Source organism: Fragaria vesca, linkage group LG2, assembly GCF_000184155.1.
Source record: "Fragaria vesca subsp. vesca linkage group LG2, FraVesHawaii_1.0, whole genome shotgun sequence".
In the NCBI taxonomy this organism is placed as follows: Eukaryota; Viridiplantae; Streptophyta; class Magnoliopsida; order Rosales; family Rosaceae; genus Fragaria; species Fragaria vesca.
Window position 1 is genome coordinate 22,763,318 of NC_020492.1, and position 24,943 is coordinate 22,788,260.

Genomic DNA, 24,943 nt, shown 5'->3' on the forward strand with positions numbered 1-24,943 from the left:
AAACTTTAGCCGACGAATATTTTAAATTATTCGTCGGCTAAAGTCGGAGAAATAACCGACGACATATTTTTCGTCGGCTAAACTCTAGACTATAGCCGACGAATACCTTAAATTTTTTTCGTCGGCTAAAGTTTGGACTATAACCGACGACATTTTTTCGTCGGCTAAACTCTGGACTATAGCCGACGACTTCTACATGTGTCGTCGGCTAAACTCACCACAGACGACCTTTTCCCGACGAAATCTTAGCCGACGAATTAAGCTGACAGGCCAATGAAAATTTTTCGTCAGCTAAAGTGCTTGTCCTGGTAGTGATGGCTCTAATGAGGACCACTATGTTGAGGACTAGTTGAAGATTTTTTCGTTTCTTCATCGTTTTCGATCACATATTCACATCTCGACCTTCTAGTTTGTAGATATATATGAGTAGATCATCTCTACAAATTTTCATCCAAATTGAAAATCGTTAAAACATTCATAAATGTGATTTACCAATTAAAAACTTAGACAGCTCTTGTTTGACAGATTGGGGTTGTTCATTAATTTAATTTAGTTCAATTTGACTAAAAATTTATATAAGTAGTATACTTATATAAACATAAAAACTAAACGGTTAAGATAGAAAAATGTGATTGAAAAATAGATGTAATAAACCATTAATGTATAAGTCTTCAACAAAATGATTCTCATTAGAACCCCTCCCTTAACAACCTTCTATTACCAACCTGCTATTACCAAGGGCACTAGCAAGATCCAACTAAGGTAAAGTAACTTCGTATCGTAACTGCTCCACTCCACCGCAGTCTCATGACCTAAACTTCATACGTTGCCTTCTTGCGCATGAAGCGAATGGGCAATGTGCTGCACGTCAATTTCGGGGCGATCTTTGCATCTTCCTTCTTCATAATAGTCTAACATTTTTTCACTAGACCAAGTTTGTAGTTTCTCCCCATCACATATGTAGTTATTATGTACCGTAAATATTCTTAAGAAAAATAAAGATGTGGAATATTCAATATTCTAAAGAGCAAAATACCTGGAAGCAACACGTAGGATATAAAAGCAAACGGACCAACGGCTCATAGTTAGCGAGGATCCATCTCACGTCACGTGGATCATGATTCTTTGTTTCCGCTCCGAAGCAATCCCTTTCTACAGAACAAGAAGCAGTACGAGCAAATGCAATCATACCAGCCAGTAAACACGTCCATCATTTTAGTGAATGCGGGTCCAGATGCAGCACCAACCGTCCAGATTTTTCAGGCCGCCTTCTTATTCTGAGAAGACAGAGTTGCTCATGGAAAAGTTGAGAGTGAGTGTAAGACTCACAGTGAGGCTCAGTGATCGCTGAACAAGATGCTGGGCTCTTTGGGTCGTCTTCATCTCACTTATTCTTCTTCTTCTGGGTCTTTCTCGTCTTCCAAGGACTACCCAAGTCCGAGGCTATCTCATCCCAAACTACCCTCTTTTCCGCTGCTTCGACATAGAGCACTGTGCCCTCCAACTAATTTAAGATGCGGGAAGGTAGGTCTGATCCACATTTCTAAATCGAAATAGTCATACGAGCCTTTGTTTCTGTTAAACTAGAGTTATTTATTGTGAACTTCAATTCTTGGTTTGTTAGTTGGAGCGTGATTGCAAAGTTAGAGCAGTTTTGACAGACGACAGCTCGATAATGACGGTGAATGAAGGAGAGATGGAAGATATTGGTGTTTTGAAAACAGACTCAAACTTGGAGCCGTACAAAGATCACTTCAAGTGTAGAATAAAAAGATATTTGGAGCAGAAACGTCTCTTTGAGAAATATGAAGGAGGTCTAGAGGAATTCGCTCGAGGTGATTTGTGTTTCCTTTGTTGTCTTTAATGGTCAAGATGATTTGTATATATAAATGTGAGGATCATAAGTTCATAACAACATATATATATATATATACACACACACATAGGTCCGTTTAAGAGACATAATTTTTTATACTATTTTTTACACCAATTTTTGTCCCTTAGATTTAAGATGATCAAATGGTTGTTATTAATTGAGAGTATGATTTGACAAGTAACATGACAATAAGATTAATTGTTAATTAAATATATATATATATTAAATTCTTTTTATGAGAAAAAAACGAAAGAAAAAGTTTTACATTATTGAAAGAAGAACATGGGTGCTCTTCAACGAAACTGCAGAACTAAGTCCAAGTTCATGCAAACAGCAAAATGGTTCCCCCATCAAAAAAATTAAAACACCACTTCTTCAAATAAAATACCAAATTTGAGGTCCTATTAAACTAGTTCGTTATGAATCATAGTATTCAATTTCTTCCTGCATATTCTAAAAGTAGAGAATTAGGGTAAATTTTCTCAAGTCCCTAATCTCATTGCATATTGCAGAGGCATTAAACAAGATATTCCCCTTTTTTTTTATCAATTAGTTAAAGAAATTCATTTAAGAAGATTGATGTGGATGTTTAAAAGAAAGAATATTAGATGTGGATTCTCAATTTGTTAGGACCCCAGATTGGTGTTTTGATTGATTCATAAGTGTTCTTCTGGAGTTAGATCGATCATGTAAAACTTTTTTTGTTTGTTTTTGTTTTTATAAAATAACTACATATATATATATTGTATTCTTAATTGACAATTAATATTATTGTCATGTCACTTACCAAATTTTACTCTCAATTAATAACAAACATTTGATCAACTTAAATCTAAGGGACAAAAAATTGGTGTAAAAAAATAGTGTCAAAAATTATGTCCCTTGATCCAGACCCTATATATATATATATATATATATTTGTTATATATACCAGTATGCTTCCGTGTTTATGGTATGAGAGCCAAACGGCCTGATATAGTTATTGAATAAAACCTCCAACCCCAGGTGGCGGACTACCGCCTAGGAGTGGCTCTGGAGTTTATCTCAAGTCATTTATATTAAACTACTCAATCCCCAGGTGGCGGACTACCGCCTAGGAGTGGATCTTGAGTTGATCTATTTTCTTTACTTATTTTGTGAAGTATTTTGATTTCTGTCCCTTTATTTCAAGGATTTCGGTTTTATTTTCTTTCCTTTTCTTAAACTTGTTACTCCCCTCAACCAAACAATAGTTCCAGGTCCAAACACTAAGTCCCAGGTGAGGCATGAGCGGATGCAGCATGAGCGGTGTAGAGTGAGTAATAGTCTTTAGGATCTAAGCCTAGGATCTTAAAACCTTCTATTCTTTTAGTATCGGTCCAGTTTTCTCTTCTCTTCCCAAAATGAGTCAACTATTTAGATCTAACTCGGTCACTTCTAGTTCGTCTAGGTCCTCCCTCAATAGGATCCCAGATATAGGCAACGAATAACAAATAGAGTATCAGTCAAACGATAATATAGATATGAATGACTGGAATATTCTCAGAGTTCCTAGTCATGAAATTTATAAGAAAAAGTGGAGTTTTTCTTCTTTCAAAAGTGAACACCATATTAAATCAGTAGAACAAGTTTATGCCCTTAGTAAACAACATGAAACTTGCCAACTTTTTAGTCCTGAGTCAATCAAGAAACATAGAAAAGATGGTCATAATTAATTCCTTCATATAGGATTAGTCCAAATTGGTGTTAAACCTTTAACTAGAAAATGTCTTAATGCCTCAATTCTCTTATGTTTAAGAGATGTAAGGTTTACTGATTTTAATGACAGTACCCTTGGATTAATTGAGTCAAGTCTGTTTAATGGCCTAGTTCATTTCAATTGTTTCCAAGATTTTACCATTAGCCTTAGTGATCCTCATATCTTAAAAGCTTTAACCCTTAATGTTAAAACTTCAGGCTATCATGTTCTTGAAGGAACCCAACCTTTAGCCTTAATATATAGAATCCATTATAAAGTCACTGGCACAAATATGAATTTACAATCTATTAGTAAAAGTCTCAAAAACCATACTCTTTTAATTCAAAGCAGTCAAGAAAACGCCAATATTAGCTTTCCACACACAATCAGATGGTCAGATGTCCATCTTCCTTCTGAATGGTCTCTCACTAGTGAGAATTAACCATCCAACGCACAACATAGTCTTTCTGATTTAGACTGTATTCAACAGTTTAATGATGGCACAATAAGAATTAATTTTCAAAACTCCAGGATAAGTCAAAACTCAAGAATTCAAGAAATAGGAAATTCCTCTCGGCATTCTTTCGCCACGGCTAGACATTCATTTGCTAGTTCCACTACAGCTGAAACAATGTCTAGACGAGATTCTGATATAGATAAAAAAATTAAAAATATTAGGATTAAAGAATTAGAAGAAGAATTACAAAAGCTCAAAATTAAAAACATCAGAACTACTTCCCAAGTTAGTTATCCAAATTATACAGAAAATGAATCTCAAAATATTTCAAACACAGATGAAGAGCAAACTTCTCCCACTGTTTCTGATTTTTTAGTTACTCCCCCTCTAAATCCTCAATTAAGCACACTTACCCAACCTTTCGTAATCAACTATTCTAGATTAGATAAACATCTCGAATCAAAAGAAAATATCCTTAGGAGAAACCTCTATAGGATGAAGTTCCCTTTCATAGATTAACGAAAGCAATTATTTCGTGATTGGCTGGCAAGCATTTATGCTTGAAACAAGATCTGAAATATTCTTTCTTGATTTTATAGATCAACTAAACAACCAAAAAATTCAAACATTAACAAAAGCGAGATGGAAAACCTCCACTAGCTCAATCATCTCCAGTCATCCCCCTATTGAAACAATAATAATTGATCATCTTGATAGTCCAATCACGGCTTCACCTTTTAAAATTGCTATAGTAGATCCAGACACTAAGAAAATTAACCCAGATACTAAAAAAATTATTGAACAAAATAATTACACAAACCAAACTCTAATAACCATTGGAGCCCAGTTAGATAAAATAGAAACAAAGATTGACAACATATCCTCTAAAATCAATATCCTACCACAACCTAAACTAGAAACTCATTTAGTTCATTTTAGTGAATTAAATAAACCTCCCCTGAAGCGTACTTCATCGATTCAAAAAATCGAACAGATCTTAGAAAAATTAAAATCTGAAACAGCAGAATCCGTATATATATACACGCGTGATAATATTATACTGTGTTTTTCTGCTCATCTAGGTTTTGTGAAATTTGGATTTAATAGAGAAGACGGTGGAGTTGTATACCGTGAATGGGCTCCTCTAGCTCAGTGAGTTCATTAGCTTTTGAACAACCATTTGATTTTAGCTTTAGTTGCGTAAATTTATGTTTTGATTGATTAATGTAATCGTAAAACTCAGGGAGGCACAACTTGTTGGAGACTTTAATGGATGGGAGGGCTCCAATCACAAGATGGAGAAGAACCAGTTTGGAGTATGGAGTATCAAGATACATGACTTTGGTGGAAATCCAGCTATTCCTCACAATTCAAAGGTTAAGTTCCGTTCCAAGGATCGAAATGGAGTTTGGGTTGATCGTATTCCTGCTTGGATTAAATATGCCACTGCGGATCCAGCAAAGTTTGCAGCTCCATATGATGGTGTGTACTGGGATCCACCACCAACAGAAAGGTAACCGGTTTCATTTTTTCTCTGCAAAGATGCAAAATGGTCTCATGATATGAAGAAATTCTAGCAACTTAAATTGTGGTATCTGAGTGCAACAACTAGAAACTTTTGGTTTATCCTCTAATTCGTCTTGGGTTTCTAATGAGATTTATCCACGGGATCATACAGGTATCAGTTTAAGTATGGTCGTCCTCCAAAACCCAAGGCTCCACGAATATATGAGGCCCATGTTGGAATGAGTAGCTCAGAACCCCGCATCAGTTCATACAGAGAATTTGCTGATAATGTTTTGCCTCGTATTCGAGCAAATCACTATAACACAGTCCAGCTGATGGCTGTGATGGAGCATTCCCATTATGCTTCCTTCGGTTATCATGTGACAAATTTCTTTGCCGTAAGCAGTAGATCTGGAACACCTGAGGACCTTAAATATCTAATTGATAAAGCACATTCCCTAGGTTTGCGCGTATTGATGGATGTCATTCACAGTCATGCAAGTAATAATGTCACTGATGGCCTCATTGACTTTGAAGTTGGTCAATGCACACGAGATTCCTACTTCCATGCATGTGATAGAGGCTACCATAAGTTATGGGATAGCCGACTCTTCAACTATGCAAACTGGGAAGTTCTCCGCTTCTTTTTGTCCAACTTAAGGTGGTGGCTGGAGGAGTATCAGTTTGATGGTTTTCGGTTCGATGGAGTAACTTCCATGCTGTATCATCACCATGGCATAAACGTGGCATTTACAGGAGATTATAATGAGTACTTCAGTGAGGCAACAGATGTTGATGCTGTTGTTTATTTGATGCTTGCCAACTATGTGATCCATAAGATACTGCCATCTGCAACTGTAATTGCCGAAGATGCTTCTGGGATGCCTGGACTTGGTCGGCCTGTCTCTGAAGGAGGTGTTGGTTTTGACTACCGGCTGGCAATGGCCATCCCTGATAAGTGGATTGATTATGTGAAAAACAAGAAAGACGAAGAGTGGTCAGTGACAGAAATTTCATGGAGCTTGACAAATAGGAGATACACCGAGAAATGTGTCTCCTATGCTGAGAGTCATGATCAGGTATGAGGTTTTCTTTTTGTGCAAGAGACCAGAAGAAACAAGAGAGTTCAAGTTTTGTGAAGATGTATATGTTTCGTTTCCTGAAGATCTTTATAATGTCAATGATCTTGATTCATTGTCTCGTTATTGTTGCCAAATTACCCCTCTCTTTACAATTTTGGTTGCTAACGCTTGCAGTCAATTGTGGGTGACAAAACGATTGCATCCTTTTTGATGGATAAAGAAATGTACTCTGGTATGTCGTGTTTGAAGGATGCTTCTCCTACTGTTGATCGCGGGATTGCCCTCCACAAGGTTTGTCTTTTTACTTTTGGTACCGGGAGGATTAATAGCATATGCTGTTTGGTTAGTAGGTGTTTGTAGTCTCTTTCTCTTGCTCATTTTTTCGTTCTGTATATATAATGGCAACATCAGCAAGGATCAGATTACACCAAAAAGTTCACCAATCACTGACAAAGTAGCTAAAATATTTATATTTTTAACAATCGTTTGGGTCACTGACTTTCATTTTGGGTTTGGAGAATATCTGAACTATTGCCACTTTGTATTAGCATATTTATCTATGACGTGTTCGTTGACTCAAAATATTAAGTTTGTGGACTAAATTAGCTCTCATTGTTGTTTTCGACTTTTTCAGATGATACATTTTATAACTATGGCATTAGGAGGCGAGGGCTATCTTAACTTTATGGGTAGTGAGGTAAGCACATTTGCTAGTATGCCGCCTGCAAATCTCTTAATGGGTTAATGCAGTGCAGCAGGACCTTGAAATTTTTCAATATAAAATGTCTTTTTTTTTTTTTTTTGTGTGAAACTATTTAAGACGTGAGAGAAGTGTTGGCAAGTGGCAACCCTGTAAAAAGGTCGGTTTTCTTTGTAGTTTGGAAACCCTGAATGGATTGACTTTCCAAGAGATGGCAATGGGTGGAGTTACGAAAAGTGCAGACGCCAATGGAACCTGGTGGATACAGATCATTTAAGATATAAGGTCCAGATTCTGTAGACAAAATCTACTTTTACTGTTCTTAGCATTTGTCAATTTTTGCATACTGTTTCATGTTCTGTCAATGGCTGCTCTAATTAGACTTGTTACTGTTGTGGGCTATATTGAGAAATAACTTCTTGGCATCCATGTAGAGTTTCATGTGTGTGCTTGCATGTGTGTGCACATATATTTAACATAAATTAGATTTACTGGACCAGTATATTCTATCTACTGTCATTTCATCTGATCTATTTCAGCGTCCTTGTCCTAAAACCATGTTGCATACGTTCTCAACGTGGTCTATGAGAATCAGTCTAGGTTCATCGCGGAACATGGTTATTGACAGGACTTGGAACCATATGCTTAATATTTGAGTTTAAGTTTTAGGACCCAAAAGAAAAGTACCGGTTTTTGTTGCACAGTTGATTTCTTTGCTTTTACATATAATAAATAAAGTTTAATGTCACTTCTTACATTGTTATTTTTGCAACTCGTCCAGTTTATGAACGCATTTGACAGAGCTATGAACTTGCTTGATGAGAAATTTTCGTTCCTTTCATCAACAAAGCAGATAGTGAGCAGCACAAATGAGGAAGACAAGGTGAGATATGGTGTGGTGTTCCTTTATTTGTTTTTTGAACAATGATAGTACTCTTTCTTATTGTACAAATATCAGCTGGTGGATATTAGTGGTTCCCAGTTCTCGTGCATCAAATTGGATTGGCAGGAATGAACCATTTAAATCACTGCACATATTAACAATACTTCATCTTTGAAGTATGCTTAGCAGCAACTCTTGGAATTAGTATAGATATCTTTAGTAGTTAATGTTTATCAAGTATGGTCCATTGTTTGACTGACCAGTCACCTCTCTTTTATGGACAAATTACTGAAGCGAGAATGTAAACAAAGATAATTGATTATTTCAACTGACGATTATCTTTGGAATTACGCGTTGCAGGTTATTGTCTTTGAGCGTGGAGATCTGGTTTTTGTATTCAATTTTCATCCAGTAAACACATACGATAGGTATAAGACCTTTTGCTTTTTGATGATGTAGCTGCATGCTTGATAGAAGCAGCTTGGACATTCATTTTACTTGGGATTAACATTATTGAGTGAATTGTGTTATGAGACGTGCAGGTACAAAGTGGGGTGTGACTTACCTGGGAAGTACAGAGTTGCACTAGACAGTGATGCTTTCGAATTTGGTGGACATGGAAGAGTAAGGAAGCCCTTTGCATTCCCAATGTTGTATTAAGCAGAAGCTGAGTATTTTAGGGACATTGCAATTAAAATAAGAGCAAACAAAAAGGAATGAACCATCTCTCTTTCTTATCAGAAGTTGTTGACCACAGTTTAACTGGCAGGTAGGGCATGATGTAGACCACTTCACATTTCCAGAAGGAATACCAGGGGTTCCTGGAACAAATTTCAACCGCCGTCCCAACTCCTTCAGAGTACTCTCACCACCGCGAACATCCGTGGTATGATAATTACTGACAATTTTGTTAATCCTGACTTTCTAATTTCAAGTTTTCTTACTTCTAGTGGTTGTGAGGTGTGTGTGATGCTTCTCGTTTGCTTTAATCTGGCAAACAAACATCTGTGATTGTTCTTAACCATTATCTTACGAACTTGTCAAGGTTTATTACCGAGTGGAGAACTCAACAGCAAAAGTTGTGGTTGGGCAGGAGCACAAAGAAGTTGGATCTATGAAACATGAAAATGTTGGTCCATTAGTGAATTTGTCATCGGATAACTGAAAGAGGTGTGCTCCCACTGATGGATTCTGTATGTGAATAAATAAGCGGATTGTTCAACGATATAGAAAAATGTACTACTTGCAGATGCAGTCGCACTAGAATGTGTATATGAAATAAACGACTGCATCTAGAATGTGTGTATGAAATAAACGACTGTATGACATAAACATTAGCATTACTACTGGGTTCGTAGTTTCAATTACTGAATTATAAATCGTAGTTTGCTATGTCAAGCTCGATGATAATCTCACTATTAAGACATATGCCAAAATGTTATTTGGTTTCTTTCCCAGTTGAATCATGATAATGCCTAAAATCTCACTATTAGGCCATTTAATATCTGGATATAACGTAGTGTAGATTAATCTGGATTAGGATACAATGCTGATTAATCTGGATTAAGATATAATGCAGATAAATCCCAGTTGTAATCAAATAGTGAATCTTTCTCTTTGTAGAAGACACGTACATTTCTCGGTTTCTCCTTGTAGAAGACAATCCAGACATAATGCAGATTAATCCAATTGTAACCAAATACTGAACCTTTGTCCTTGTAGAAGATAATCCAGATTGATCCCCTATTGTAATCAAATACTGAATCTTTCTCCTCGTAGAAGATGAGATGCTCCTATATATACCCACCCATCTGCAATTATCATCGCTCACACACATTGTTCTTGATATTCAGTATTATCATTACTTAAAAAGATGGAGATTGATCTTACACCAAGGTTGGCTAAGCAGGTTTATGGAGGAGATGGTGGTTCCTACTCTGCATGGTCCCCATCGGAGCTTCCCATGCTACGTGAAGGTGACATCGGAGCTGCCAAGCTCTCTCTGGAGAAGGACGGCTTCGCTCTCCCCAATTACTCTGACTCTGCCAGAGTTGCTTATGTCCTTCAAGGTAATGGAGTAGTCGGGATTGTTTTGCCCGAGAAGGAAGAGAAGGTTCTGCCTGTTAAGAAGGGTGATGCTCTTGCCCTCCCCTTTGGTGTCATCACATGGTGGCACAACAAGGAGGATACCGAGTTTGTGGTTCTTTTCTTGGGTGACACCAAAACCGCTCACAAAAGAGGAGAGTTCACCGATATGTATCTCAATGGTTCCAATGGAATCTTCACCGGCTTCTCAACTGAGTTTGTCAGCCGAGCATGGGATTTGGAGGAGAGTGTTGTGAAAACTCTTGTTGGCAACCAAAGCGGGAAGGGCATTGTTAAGTTGGGAGGAGCTAATCTGCCTGAACCAAACAAGGAACATAGAGATGGGATGACATTGAACTGCGAAGAGGCTCCTCTTGATGTTGATATTGAGGGAGGTGGAAGAGTTGTTGTTTTGAACACTAAGAACCTACCTCTGGTGGGTGAGGTTGGCCTTGGCGCCGATCTTGTGAGATTGGATGGTAGTGCTATGTGCTCTCCTGGGTTTTCTTGTGACTCTGCGTTGCAGGTCACTTACATTGTTAGGGGCAGTGGCCGTGTCCAAGCTGTAGGTGTCGATGGGAAGAGGGTCTTGGAAACAACTGTTACGGCTGGTAACTTGTTCATTGTTCCTCGATTCTTTGTGGTTTCAAAGATTGCTGACCCGGAAGGCTTGGAATGGTTCTCCATCATCACCACTCCCAATCCAATTTTCACTCATTTGGCTGGAAGTATTAGTGCTTGGAAAGCGTTATCTCCTCAGGTGCTTGAAGCTTCTTTCAATGTGGATTCGGATACTGAAAAACTCTTCCGATCAAAGAGAACTGCTGATGCAATCTTCTTCCCTCCTCCAAAGTGAGCTGATGAGCTTACACAATAAGCGTTTTTTGGTTTATGTTTCATGGCCTTTTATGACACGTTTACTTGTTATGAATGAAATTCATAATGAATGGGAGAAAGAAGAAATGAGAGAAAGAATGAAATAGTATGTTAAGAGTTCAATTTCATTGAACTGTTTATTTACCACATGGAATTAAAATAAGAATGAAATTAATTACGATTGATGTTGTTTACTTATCATATAAAATTTGAATTAAAACTACTTCGATTACTAAATTACCCTTTCAAAAAAAGTCTGCCAAGTAGTTTTTTTTTTTCCCGACAAAAAGTTAAGCATTTTGTTTAAATCAATATAGGATCATAGAACATCCACTTTATAAAAAAAAAAAACTAAATAAACTTTGCCAAACTTTGATGGTTGTTGGCATTGAACCACCAGCATGTTTTAGAATAACAAGAACTTTGAATCCTTATGCAGAAATCAAAATCAACATTTAAGAAGTGTGCGATCTGCTAAAACTAAATAAACATAGATAACTCTATCAAATCTCAATCAAAACCCCCAACGATTTGAACCCCTCCGCATCACTCTCAAAAGACAAATCAACAACGATCATGTGAAAATGATAAAGTAAAGAAGATAATAACAAAGGAGAAGATCATTGGAAAAGATAGGACAAAGAAGAGTGACTAACCAGCAGCACAGTCGCACGATTCGTTTTTGTCATTGGTTGGCTGTTTCTGATAATGGCAAAATATGACACGTTTATGATAAGAAATATATTCTGGGGTTAGGTAATTTGGGGTTATTGAAATTATGTGAGGATAATTTGGAAACAAAAAGTTCATTTCTGATGATGTCATTCCTAAACCCACCTCCTCCCTTGGTATTACAAATTCAGGTTAACAAGGAATCAATTCCAGGTTGGGAGGTGGGACCCACAAAAATTTCTATTCCACTATGAGCAAATAAACACAGGAATTTCTTCATCCCGTAATCATTCTCCTATATTTATATTTCATTCATGATAAGTAAATGTGTCATTAGTTCATAATTTTTTACGATTTAAAGAAAAATATAAAGATGTGGAATATTCAATATTCTAAAGAGCAAAACACCTGGAAGCAACACGTAGGCTTTGGAGGAAGGATATAAAAACAAACGGACCAACGGCTCATAGTTAGCGAGGATCCATCTCACGTCACGTGGATCATGATACTTTGTTTCCGCTCCAAAGCAATCCCTTTCTCCAGAAGAAGAAGCAGTACGAGCAAATGCAATCAAATCCAGCCAGCAAACAGGTCCATCATTTTAGTGAATGCGGGTCCAGAAGCAGCACCAACCGTCCAGATTGTTCAGGCCGCCTTCTTATTCTGAGAAGAGAGAGGTGCTCATGGAAAAGTTGAGAGTGAGTGTAAGACTCACAGTGAGGCTCAGTGATCGTTGAACAAGATGCTGGGCTCTTTGGGTCGTCTTAATCTCACTTATTCTTCTTCTTCTGGGTCTTTCTCGTCTTCCAAGGACTACCCGAGTCCGAGGCTATCTCATCCCAAACTACCCTCTTTTCCGCTGCTTCGACATAGAGTACTGTCCCCTCCAACTAATTTAAGATGTGGGAAGGTAGGTCTGATGCACATTTCTAAATCAATATAGTCATACGAGCCTTTGTTTCTGTTAAAGTAGAGTTATTTATTGGGATCTTTCAATTCTTGGTTTGTTAGTTGGAGCGTGATTGCAAAGTTAGAGCAGTTTTGACAGACGACAGCTCGATAATGACGGTGAATGAAGGAGAGACGGAAGATATTGGTATTTTGAGAACAGACTCAAACTTGGAGCCGTACAAAGATCACTTCAAGTGTAGAATAAAGAGATATTTGGAGCAGAAAAGTCTCTTTGAGAAATATGAAGGAGGTCTAGAGGAATTCGCTCGAGGTGATTTGTGTTTCCTTTGTTGTCTTTAATGGTCGAGATGATTTGTATATATGCGTGATGACATCATACTGTGTTTTGCTGCTCATGTAGGTTTTGTGAAATTTGGATTTAATAGAGAAGACGATGGAGTTGTGTACCGTGAATGGGCCCCTGCAGCTCAGTGAGTTCATTAGCTTTTGAACAACCATTTGATTTTAGCTTTAGATGCGTAAATTTATGTTTTGATTAATTAATGTAATCGTAAAACTCAGGGAGGCCCAACTTGTTGGAGACTTTAATGGATGGGAGGGCTCCAATCACAAGATGGAGAAGGGCGAGTTTGGAGTATGGAGTATCAAGATACATGACTTTGATGGAAATCCAGCTATTCCTCACAATTCAAAGGTTAAGTTCCGGTTCAAGCATGGAGATGGAGTTTGGGTTGATCGTATTCCTGCTTGGATTAAATATGCCACTGTGGATCCAGCAAAGTTTGCAGCTCCATATGATGGTGTGTACTGGGATCCACCACCATCAGAAAGGTAACCGGTTTCATTTTTTCTCTACGAAGATGCAAAATGGTCTCATGATATGCAGAAATTCTAGCAACTTAAATTGTGGTATCTGAGTGCAACAACTAGAAACTTTTGGTTTATCCTGTAATTTGACTTGGGTTTTCTGATGAGATTTATCCACGGGATCATGCAGGTATCAGTTTAAGTATGGTCGTCCTCCAAAACCCAAGGCTCCACGAATATATGAGGCCCATGTTGGAATGAGTAGCTCAGAACCCCGCATCAGTTCATACAGAGAATTTGCTGATAATGTTTTGCCTCGTATTCGAGCAAATAACTATAACACAGTCCAGCTGATGGCTGTGATGGAGCATTCCTATTATGCTTCCTTCGGTTATCATGTGACAAATTTCTTTGCCGTAAGCAGTAGATCTGGAACACCTGAGGACCTTAAATATCTAATTGATAAAGCACATTCCCTAGGTTTGCGGGTATTGATGGATGTCATTCACAGTCATGCAAGTAATAATGTCACTGATGGCCTCAATGGCTTTGAAGTTGGTCAAAGCACACAAGAGTCCTACTTCCATGCAGGAGATAGAGGCTACCATAAGTTATGGGATAGCCGACTCTTCAACTATGCAAACTGGGAAGTTCTCCGCTTCTTTTTGTCCAACTTAAGGTGGTGGCTGGAGGAGTATCAGTTTGATGGTTTTCGGTTCGATGGGGTAACTTCCATGCTGTATCATCACCATGGCATAAACGTGGCATTTACAGGAGATTATAATGAGTACTTCAGTGAGGCAACAGATGTTGATGCTGTTGTTTATTTGATGCTTGCCAACTATCTGATCCATAAGATACTGCCATCTGCAACTGTAATTGCCGAAGATGTTTCTGGGATGCCTGGACTTGGTCGGCCTGTCTCTGAAGGAGGTGTTGGTTTTGACTACAGGCTGGCAATGGCCATCCCTGATAAGTGGATTGATTATGTGAAAAACAAGAAAGACGAAGAGTGGTCAGTGACAGAAATTTCATGGAGCTTGACAAATAGGAGATACACCGAGAAATGTGTCTCCTATGCTGAGAGTCATGATCAGGTATGAGGTTTTCTTTTTGTGCAAGAGTCCAGAAGAAACAAGAGAGTTCAAGTTTTGTGAAGATGTATATGTTTCGTTTCCCGAAGATCTTTATAATGTCAATGATCTTGTTTCATTGTCTCGTTATTGTTGCCAAATTAGCCCTCTCTTTACAATTTTGGTTGTTAATGCTTGCAGTCAATTGTGGGTGACAAAACGATTGCATTCTTTTTGATGGATAAAGAAATGTACTCTGGTATGTCGTGTTTGAAGGAAGCTTCTCCTACTGTTGATCGCGGGATTGCCCTCCACAAGGTTTGTCCTTTTACTTTTGGTACCGGGAGCATTAATAGCATATGCTGTTTGGTTAGTAGGTGTCTGTAGTCTCCTTCTCTTGCTCATTTTTTCGTTCTGTATATATAATGGCTACATCAGCAAGGATCAGATTACACCAAAAAGTTCACCTATCACTGACAAAGTAGCTAAAATATTTATATTTTTAACAATCTTTTGGGTCACTGACTTTCATTTTGGGTTTGGAGAATATCTGAACTATTGCCACTTCTTATTAGCATATTTATCTATGACGTGTTCGTTGACTCAAAATATTAAGTTTGTGGACTTAATTAGCTCTCATTGTTGTTTTCGACTTTTTCAGATGATACATTTTATAACTATGGCATTAGGAGGCGAGGGCTATCTTAACTTTATGGGTAATGAGGTAAGCACGTTTGCTAGTATGCCGCCTGGAAATCTCTTAATGCGGTGCTGCAGGACCTTGAAATTTTTCAATATAAAATGCCTTTTTTTTCTTTTTTCTTTTTTGTGTGAAACTAATTAAGACGTGAGAGAATTGTTGGCAAGTGGCAACCCTGTAAAAAGGTTGGTTTTCTTTGTAGTTTGGACACCCTGAATGGATTGACTTTCCAAGAGATGGCAATGGGTGGAGTTATGAAAAGTGCAGACGCCAATGGAACCTGGTGGATACAGATCATTTAAGATATAAGGTCTAGATTCTGTAGACAAAATCTACTTTTACTGTTCTTAGCATTTGTTAATTTTTGCATACTGTTTCATGTTCTGTCAATGGCTGCTCTAATTAGACTTGTTACTATTGTGGGCTATATTGAGAAATAAATTCTTGGCATCCATGTAGAGTTTCATGTGTGTGCACATATATTTAACATAAATTAGATTTACTGGACCAGTATATTATATCTACTGTCATTCCATCTGATCTATTTCAGCGTCCTTGTCCTAAAACCATGTTGCATACGTTCTCAACGTGGTCTATGAGAATCAGTCTAGGTTCATGGTTAAAAATTTGTGGCATGAAATCATCGCGGAACATGATTATTGACAGGACTTGGAACCATATGCTTAATATTTGAGTTTAAGTTTTCTGACCCAAAAGAAAAGTACTAGTTTATGTTGCATAGTTGATTTCTTTGCTTTTACATATAATAAATAAAGTTTAATGTCACTTCTTACATTGTTATTTTTGCAACTTGTCCAGTTTATGAACGCATTTGACAGAGCTATGCACTTGCTTGATGAGAAATTTTCGTTCCTTTCATCAACAAAGCAGATAGTGAGCAGCACAGATGAGGAAGACAAGGTGAGATATAGTGTGGTGTTCCTTTATTTGTTTTTTTTGAACAATGATAGTACTCTTTCTTATTATACAAATATCAGCTGGTGGATATTAGTGGTTCCCAGTTCTCGGGAATGAACCATTTAAATCACTGCACATATTAACAATACTTCATCTTTGAAGTATGCTTAGCAGCAACTCTTGGAATTAGTATAGATATCTTTAGTAGTTAATGTTTATCAAGTATGGTCCATTGTTTGACTGACCAGTCACCGTTTCTCTTTTATGGACAAACTACTGAAGCAAGAATGTAAACAAAGATAATTGATTATTTCAACTGACGATTATCTTTGGAATTACGTGTTGCAGGTTATTGTCTTTGAGCGTGGAGATCTAGTTTTTGTATTCAATTTTCATCCAGTAAACACATACGATGGGTACAAGTCCTTTTGCTTTTTGATGATGTAGCTGCATGCTTGATAGAAGCAGTTTGGACATTCATTTTACTTGGGATTAACATTATTGAGTGAATTGTGTTATGAGACGTGCAGGTACAAAGTGGGGTGTGACTTACCTGGGAAGTACAGAGTTGCACTAGACAGTGATGCTTTCGAATTTGGTGGACATGGAAGAGTAAGGAAGCCGTTTGCATTCCCGGTGTTGTATTAAGCAGAAGCTCAGTATTTTAGGGACATTGCAATTAAAATAAGAGCAAAAACAAAAAGGAATGAACCATCTCTCTTTCTTATCAGAAGTTGTTGATCACAATTTAACTGGCAGGTAGGGCATGATGTAGACCACTTCACATTTCCAGAAGGAATACCAGGGGTTCCTGAAACAAATTTCAACGGCCGTCCCAACTCCTTCAAAGTACTCTCACCACCGCGAACATCCGTGGTATGATACTCACTGACAATTTTGTTAATCCGGACTTTCAAATTTCAAGTTTTCTTACTTCTAGTGGTTGTGAGGTGTGTGTGTTGCTTCTCGTTTGCTTTAATCTGGCAAACAAACATCTGTGATTGTTCTTAATCATTATCTTACGAACTTTTCAAGGTTTATTACCGAGTGGATGAAAGTAAGGAGGAGAACTCAACAGCAGAAGTTGTGGTTGGGCAGGAGAACAAAGAAGTTGGATACATGAAACATGAAAATGTTGGTCCAGGAGTGAATTTGTTATCGGAGAACTCAACAGCAGAAGTTGTGGTTGGGCAGGAGAACAAAGAAGTTGGATCCATGAAACATGAAAATGTTGGTCCAGGAGTGAATTTGTCATCGGATAACTGAAAGAGGTGTGCTCCCACTGATGGATTCTGTATGTGAATAAATAACCGGATTGTTCAACGATATAATAAAATGTGCTACTTGCATGCAGTCGCACTAGAATGTGTATATGAATAAACATTAGCATTACTACTGGGTTCGTAATTTCAATTACTGAATTCTAAATCTTAGTATGCTATGCCAAGCTCGATGATAATCTCACTATTAAGACATGCCAAAATGTTATAAGGTTTTTCTTTCCCGGTTGAATCATGATAATGCCTACTAATGTAATCGTATTAGGCCATTTAATATCTGGATATAACGTAGTGTAGATTAATCTGGAGTAGGATACAATGCAGATTAATCTGGATTAATGCAGATAAATCTCAGTTGTAATCAAATACCGAATCTTTCTCCTTGTAGAAGATACGTACATTTCTCGGTTTCTCCTTGTAGAAGACAATCCAGACATAACGAAGATTAATCCAATTGTAACCAAATACTGAACCTTTGTCCTTGTAGAAGATAATCCAGATTGATCCCCTATTGTAATCAAATACTGAATCTTTCTCCTCGTAGAAGATGAGATGCTCCTATATATACACCCCACCCATCTGCAATTATCATCGCTCACACACATTGTTCTTGATATTCAGTATTATCATTACTTAAAAAGATGGAGATTGATCTTACACCAAGGTTGGCTAAGCAGGTTTATGGAGGAGATGGTGGTTCCTACTCTGCATGGTCCCCATCGGAGCTTCCCATGCTACGTGAAGGTGACATCGGAGCTGCCAAGCTCTCTCTGGAGAAGGACGGCTTCGCTCTCCCCAATTACTCTGACTCTGCCAGAGTTGCTTATGTCCTTCAAGGTAATGGAGTAGTCGGGATTGTTCTGCCCGAAAAGGAAGAGAAGGTTCTCCCTGTTAAGAAGGGTGATGCTCTAGCTCTCCCTTTTGGTGTTATCACTTGGTGGCACAATAGGGAGGATACTGAGTTTGTGGTTCTTTTCTTGGGTGACACTAAAACAGGTCACAAAAGAGGAGAGTTCACTGATATGTATCTCAATGGTTCCAATGGAATCTTCACCGGCTTCTCAACTGAGTTTGTCAGCCGAGCATGGGATTTGGAGGAGAGTGTTGTGAAAACTCTTGTTGGCAACCAAAGCGGGAAGGGCATTGTTAAGTTGGGAGGAGCTAATCTGCCTGAACCGAACAAGGAACATAGAGATGGGATGACATTGAACTGCGAAGAGGCTCCTCTTGATGTTGATATTGAGGGAGGTGGAAGAGTTGTTGTTTTGAACACTAAGAACCTACCTCTGGTGGGTGAGGTTGGCCTTGGCGCCGATCTTGTGAGATTGGATGGTAGTGCTATGTGAAGTTGTAGGTGTTGATGGGAAGAGGGTCTTGGAAACAACAGTTACGGCTGGTAACTTGTTCATTGTTCCTCGATTCTTTGTGGTTTCAAAGATTGCTGACCCGGAAGGCTTGGAATGGTTCTCCATCATCACCACTCCCAATCCAATTTTCACTCATTTGGCTGGAAGTATTGGTGCTTGGAAGGCGTTATCTCCTCAGGTGCTTGAAGCTTCTTTCAATGTGGATTCGGATACTGAAAAACTCTTCCGATCAAAGAGAACTGCTGATGCAATCTTCTTCCGTCCTCCAAAATGAGCTGATGAGCGCGCTTAGAGCATCTCCAACAGCTTCCTCATTTTCTTGAACTTCTCAATTTTAGGGAATATAGAGCTCTTTTTAGGTCCAACAGCTTCCCCATCTCATTCCCCAAAATGGGGATGAAGAAGAAAAAGAAGCCTTCATTCCCCAAATTTGCAGCAAAACCTTCATTCCCCAAAATTAAATTCTTCATGTACTCTAACGAATTTAAAACAACAATAAAATATTTGATTAGGTAGTTTATTGTTACAATGAAATATATAATGTTTTTTTGTTATAATTCATGATGATATATTATATTTTATTGTTGTATTAAATGCCGAAATCTCTAAAATGGAGAAGCTGCTGGATTTTGATCATAATTTTTTTGGAGAATTTAGCTTTTGCTTCCCTATTTTAGAGAAATTTTGGGAAAGCTGTTGGATATGCTCTTACACAATAAGCGTTGTTTGGTTTAGGTTTCATGGCCTTTTAGTTCGGATTTTTTTTTTTTTTTTGGCTTTATTCTTCATTTTGAGTTTCTGCCAAGTTTCTATTGTTGATTCTCAATAAGATTGTTCTGTTAAGTTTATATTGTTGATCCTTTTTGTTTCAGTCTGTATCCTAATACCGAACAATACAGTTCTGATGTCTATCTCTTGTTGGCGTTCCATGTTACCCTGTTAGTATCAGAGGTTGCATTGTTTCTACCAACCACCAACTATGGCTTGTACTTATTGGTTTTTCCCTTTATCTGATCCACCTTATATAAGCATTTGAGGAGGATCTGAAATTGCTGAATATACAAAAGCCTACCCTATCTTCTTGTTACAACATTGGCTATTTCCAAACCAAATTCATTTTGCTTGTCATGTAAACCATTTGAATTCACATTTACAGTTTGGTACATTAATTTGTCGAAAGCAGTTTCGAATCGGTTTGCTACGACGAAATTGTGATTGTTCATGTGGAACAGCAGCTTATCATTGTAGATCATCATAACTGGCATAACGCATTGGCATGATCTCAATAGCACCTAAACTTGGTACAATTTCACAAGAGTGAGTCTTATCCAAGGAGTGTGAGAAAAATATAAACTGAAAACATGTATATTGTGCACTGCAAGACAAATTTGGTCCAGCCAACAATCTTTCAAACAGAAACTGCTAAAATGTTATTCAGACAATAACATCTGAATGAACAACATATAGTTCCATAAACAAAGAAAAACAAAGTCAAGCCATATATGAATCCCACAAGTTCATCCCCAACTCCAACCACAGAGTTTCAGAAACAAAGACTCAAAGGCAAGCCACATACCCAAAACACAAAACACCCCAAACTCAAATCCCCATTATTCCTAATACCCAACTCTTCGAGACGCTGTCTTCCTTCCACCTCCAACACTTGATCTCTGAGCAGAATACAGAGCAGCAGGGGGCTGAGCCAGAGGAGGCTTCTTATTCTCCTTGCTCATACTCCTCAGCATATACCTCGGCGTCTCGCTTGTCCTCTCCACAGAATACGCAGCAGACACAGATTTCCTCATACTTTCCAGCTTCCTAGTCCCACTGCCTCGCTTCGCAGACTCCACCGCAACCCCCAGCTTCTGCTTAAACGCAGACTTGAACTCCTCCCCTGTTCCGCCATACTTCTTCCTCAGCCTCTCATTCCTCCTAGCAGAATACTCCTCATACAATTTCCCCCTCTCAAACAAAGGGCTTGGATTAGCACTCACAGATTCACGAAACCCCGAACCAGCCTTTTCGCAATCTTCATCCCCGAATTCCTTGCCTACCATCTTCGCCAGAGCCCTCAGTTCGCAGGAAATGGAGCGGTATTCCGGCCGGAGATCCGGCTCCTCCATGTCCCACATTCGGCTCGGTTTCTGGGATTTCGTCAGCGACCCTGATTCAATCAAAAGTATGAGAGTAAAGATTGGAAAAGAAAACAAGAAGCGGATATTGAATCAATCAAAGAACGCACCTGGTGGGGTTTGGAGGGAGGTTGAGCCTGATCGGAGGACGCGGCTGGGTGGTCGGAGACGGGTCGGGGACTTGGCGAGCGGAGGCTTGCGATCGAGTTTCATCCTTGACATTGTTGGGTTGAGATTTGAGAGAGATTGTGTGATTGAATAGGGAGAGAGAGGAAGGGAGGAGCGTATCTGTGGTTTGATTGTATTAGGGTAACTGTGTGGATTTGGCTTTTATTGAGGGAAAGGGGGGGTGTCTCCAACGGTCATATTGGTCCACGATTTGAAACTTTTGGATATGTTTCCGGTCAATTCATTAAGCAGCTTCTAATAGAAGAGGTATGATATTTGAGGGGTTACGACTATATATGGTAACCGTTTTAATATCGAGGATCTGTGAAATTAAAACGTTCATGTGGAATGAAAGGACATTGAGCTTTGATGTAACAAAGGAAACAGAGACTGGTTTTGGCCTTTTGGGTACACTGATATCGTGGTATGATCATATAATGGGGCCTTGGTCACTTGGACACCGTCTTTGAGAATTGAATTGGGCCATTGGGGTTTGAGTTAGAACAGCAATGATCATTTACCAAGTTATTAATTATTATGAACGTGAAATAATAGAAGAAATACAGTAGCGTTCACTTGCTCAGTTAGTGACTGACTATAAAAATCATGATCAATGATCATTGGATGTAAATGTAATGGTGGAAAGTATTATTTAAAGTTAAGTTGTTTTGTTTTCAATCCTTAGATGTTCAATGGTGATAACAGATATTCGAAATCATCAAATAAATAGACGGTTGACAATAAGATTGTTAGCTTTCATCATAGCCCTTTATTTGTTTGATGCTATGAACGAGTAGACAATTTATGTTCTCTTTGATTTTTTTGCTGAGATGATTGTTAAAGGTTAACTTAATGTATGGAAGGCTTGATCATGAATTTACAATGCGCAACATATATAATATTGAGTTTGGACGCAAATATTTTTCTTAATCTATATATCACCTGATCGATCACTACATATATAGATAAAGTCATGATCGTATGACAGCAGTAAAAACAAGTTACATCACAATCACAAAGTGAGTGTACGTTTTGTTAGGGCTATTATCTTTGGCCATTTGTCTCTAATGCGATGAACTCGATAACTGAACAAAGTGCTTCGGACAAACCCAGACGGCAGTTAATTGATCCCATTACTCTAATCCATACAACACCAACAACGTCACTACCTACGAATGAAACAACTCAAAGCTTGCGACGAGGTCTCCCATAAGGATGAATCATCATCATGAACTTATATCTTAGAAACCTAGCTATCAGACCACCGTTGAAATCGATGCTCAATTCTTGTGAGATCAGCCTAACATCATAGTCATTCTAGTTACATTGTGTTACTGTTAGCCTATAGATGAACATGACAACCAAAGCTGGAGCAGCACCTCATGTAGAAAGATTCCTATCCAGGCCATCCACTAATCCACTATGTTAATCAACTAAGATAATAATCTAGAAGATCGAATAATCTATCTAGCTTAGTGTTACATTGATTTCTTTTTGGAGAGAAGTATTATATTGATTTCAATACGCAACAATTACTATAAATCACCTGGAATAAACGTTCTTCTTAACCTTGCCAAGCCAATATTCGAAACGAAAATGAAGATCTTGCAAGTAGAAGTTGTTTCTGAAGAGAAGATTAAACCCTCTTTCCCAACACCCTCTCACCTCAAAACCTTCAAGCTTAGCCTTCTTGATCACCTCATTCCAGCTCCTTATGCTCCCATTATTCTCTTTTACAATCCCATTTCTACCGTCACCACCACCACAAGACTTGAATTGCTTAAAGCGTCTTTATCCGAGGCCTTAACTGAGTTCTACCCCCTCGCCGGGAAGCTCAACGATGATGATGTATATGTCGAGTGCAACGATGAAGGAGCTGCCTTCATCGAAACCAGAGTTAAGCACTTTACTCTTCACGAGTTTCTCAGCCGACCTGAACTCTTTGATTCATTGCTGAAACAATTCCTTCCTGGTAATATTACTCACACGAGTAGTGGCAATTTTGTTACCAATATCCAAGCAAATGTGTTCAAGTGCGGTGGCATTGCCATTGGCATATGCATCTCCCACAAGCTCCTTGATGGCGCTGCCTTGTGTACTTTCCTTAAGTCATGGACTGCTATTGGTCGTCGATTACTATCAGGATCATCGGAGAAAGCAGCGCCACCACGAATCTCCCCTAATCTATCTGCTGCGGCTTCTTTGTTCCCCACAAATGGTGATCTGTGGCTTAGAGATTCCTCACTTCACATGTGGGGCTCCTTGTTCATACAAGGCAAGGAGTCTAGTGTGACAAAAAGATTTGTGTTTGATGCCTCGGCTATAGCCACCCTCAAGCTCAACGCACGAATGGCTCGAAAGAAACCACCCACGCGCGTTGAGGTGGTTTCGGCTTTCTTATGGCAGTGCTGCATGGCTGCCTCTAAAGAAAAACATGGTATTCAAAGGCCTTCACTGTTGACACACATTGTGAACCTCCGCTCCAAACTACTGAATGCAATGGATGATGGTCGTGATTCCGGTTCTGATCTTCAGTACTCCACCGGAAACCTCCTCTGGATGGCAGCAGCACGATCTTATATCGGAGATAGCGATGAAGATGACGAGCAGCAGGAGCAGCAGAACTCGGTCTTGCCAGACTTGGTGAGTGAAGTGAGAAATGCATTGTCTAGAATCGATGCTGGTTTTGCCAAAGAAATCCAAGGGAAGCAGGGGAAGTCTCTGATGATAGATTCTCTAGAAGGAATCATGAACAGTGATGGGTTGGATTTAGATTATTATGGTTTTAGCAGTTGGTGCAAGTTTGGGTGGTACGAAGCTGCTGATTTTGGGTGGGGGAAGCCAGCATGGGTGAGCAGCATTGGTTCGAGTAGTGCTCCTCACTTCATGAATCTGATCATTTTGGTCGACACAAAGTCCGGTGACGGAATTGAAGCATGGGTCACTTTGGATCAGCGTCAGATGACTCTGCTAGAAGCCAACTCCGACCTCAGGAAGCTGGTTTCAGTGGATCCTAGTCCTCTGGATTTATAACTGTGTGTAAATGGTGTGTAAGGTTAACTACAGTCACAAAGTTTCAATTCCGTTCACTCAGTTATCTGGTGATTAAGGAATTTGTGAACACCCACTTTTGAATCTAATATCGAGAGTTGAGGTTACCTAAAATGTATCATGATTTTTTTTTTTCAGTTTTAATTATCAATGTTTCCTATGGTAGTCAAGTTAACTTGGGCGGTTGCACAATTCAGTTTCTATTAGATCCATTGACATGTCAGTCTCTCCTCTTTGGAGTGAGGACAAGTAATTTGAGACTAGAGTTATTTGCTCGTAGTTGTAATCTCTTAGTAGGTGTTTTGATTGTTTTGTAATTATAGTTTATGGAACAAAATTTTCTTTAATAAAAAAAAATTATCAATGTTTAGTTTAAGTGTGAGCCACAGATCTCTACTACTAATCATTTAGTGGCTGAATCCGGAGCAACATCAATGCACCAATCTGCAAGACTTTGAATATTGGTATCAATTAGATCTATAGATCTATGTCAGATTGGCATCTTCTAGCTAAATATAATGTGTAGTTTAGTTCTGATCATTACCTAGACTCGGGTCAACCATATATAATACTGTATCTAACACAAGTTTCAATTTGAAAAACCGTAGCTGAATCCTAGCTAGCTGCCATATGTATTGACTAACTGCACCATGCCATAATCTCATGAGATTATGTATCAAC

At 38.6% G+C, this 24,943-nt stretch overlaps 6 protein-coding genes and 1 pseudogene across 6 annotated transcripts in view; 5 read left to right on the forward strand and 2 right to left on the reverse strand.

The window, feature by feature from the left end:
• The window catches only part of LOC101312889 (group 2 truncated hemoglobin YjbI-like), a 771,661-nt gene that overhangs the window by 649,825 nt on the left and 96,893 nt on the right, over window positions 1-24,943 (reverse strand). The window lies entirely within an intron of this gene.
• Window positions 1,281-9,605, forward strand: LOC101291398 (1,4-alpha-glucan-branching enzyme-like). Its single transcript, XM_004291177.1, has 13 exons — window positions 1,281-1,524; window positions 1,625-1,835; window positions 5,133-5,202; window positions 5,294-5,563; window positions 5,729-6,635; window positions 6,813-6,929; window positions 7,273-7,335; window positions 7,516-7,623; window positions 8,120-8,221; window positions 8,582-8,649; window positions 8,764-8,845; window positions 8,991-9,107; window positions 9,267-9,605. Exons 1-13 carry the CDS (start codon window positions 1,357-1,359, stop codon window positions 9,384-9,386), a joined length of 2,403 nt encoding a protein of 800 aa, XP_004291225.1. The 5' UTR covers window positions 1,281-1,356; the 3' UTR covers window positions 9,387-9,605.
• LOC101297036 (glutelin type-A 1-like) lies at window positions 10,095-11,162 on the forward strand. The gene has a single exon (XM_004292860.1). It carries the CDS (start codon window positions 10,095-10,097, stop codon window positions 11,160-11,162), a length of 1,068 nt encoding a protein of 355 aa, XP_004292908.1.
• Window positions 12,498-17,735, forward strand: LOC101290832 (1,4-alpha-glucan-branching enzyme-like). Its single transcript, XM_004291175.1, has 13 exons — window positions 12,498-12,764; window positions 12,866-13,076; window positions 13,167-13,236; window positions 13,328-13,597; window positions 13,764-14,670; window positions 14,848-14,964; window positions 15,308-15,370; window positions 15,549-15,656; window positions 16,166-16,267; window positions 16,613-16,680; window positions 16,795-16,876; window positions 17,024-17,140; window positions 17,300-17,735. The coding sequence occupies exons 1-13, from the start codon at window positions 12,597-12,599 to the stop codon at window positions 17,528-17,530; spliced, it is 2,514 nt and encodes an 837-aa protein (XP_004291223.1). The 5' UTR covers window positions 12,498-12,596; the 3' UTR covers window positions 17,531-17,735.
• Window positions 18,186-19,185, forward strand: LOC101297324 (annotated as a pseudogene).
• Window positions 20,256-21,304, reverse strand: LOC101312597. The gene is made up of 2 exons (XM_004291250.1): window positions 21,154-21,304; window positions 20,256-21,075 (listed from the first exon to the last, which is right to left on the reverse strand). Exons 1-2 carry the CDS (start codon window positions 21,263-21,265, stop codon window positions 20,528-20,530), a joined length of 660 nt encoding a protein of 219 aa, XP_004291298.1. The 5' UTR covers window positions 21,266-21,304; the 3' UTR covers window positions 20,256-20,527.
• On the forward strand, window positions 22,808-24,244 carry LOC101297615 (salutaridinol 7-O-acetyltransferase-like). Its single transcript, XM_004292861.1, has one exon. It carries the CDS (start codon window positions 22,808-22,810, stop codon window positions 24,242-24,244), a length of 1,437 nt encoding a protein of 478 aa, XP_004292909.1.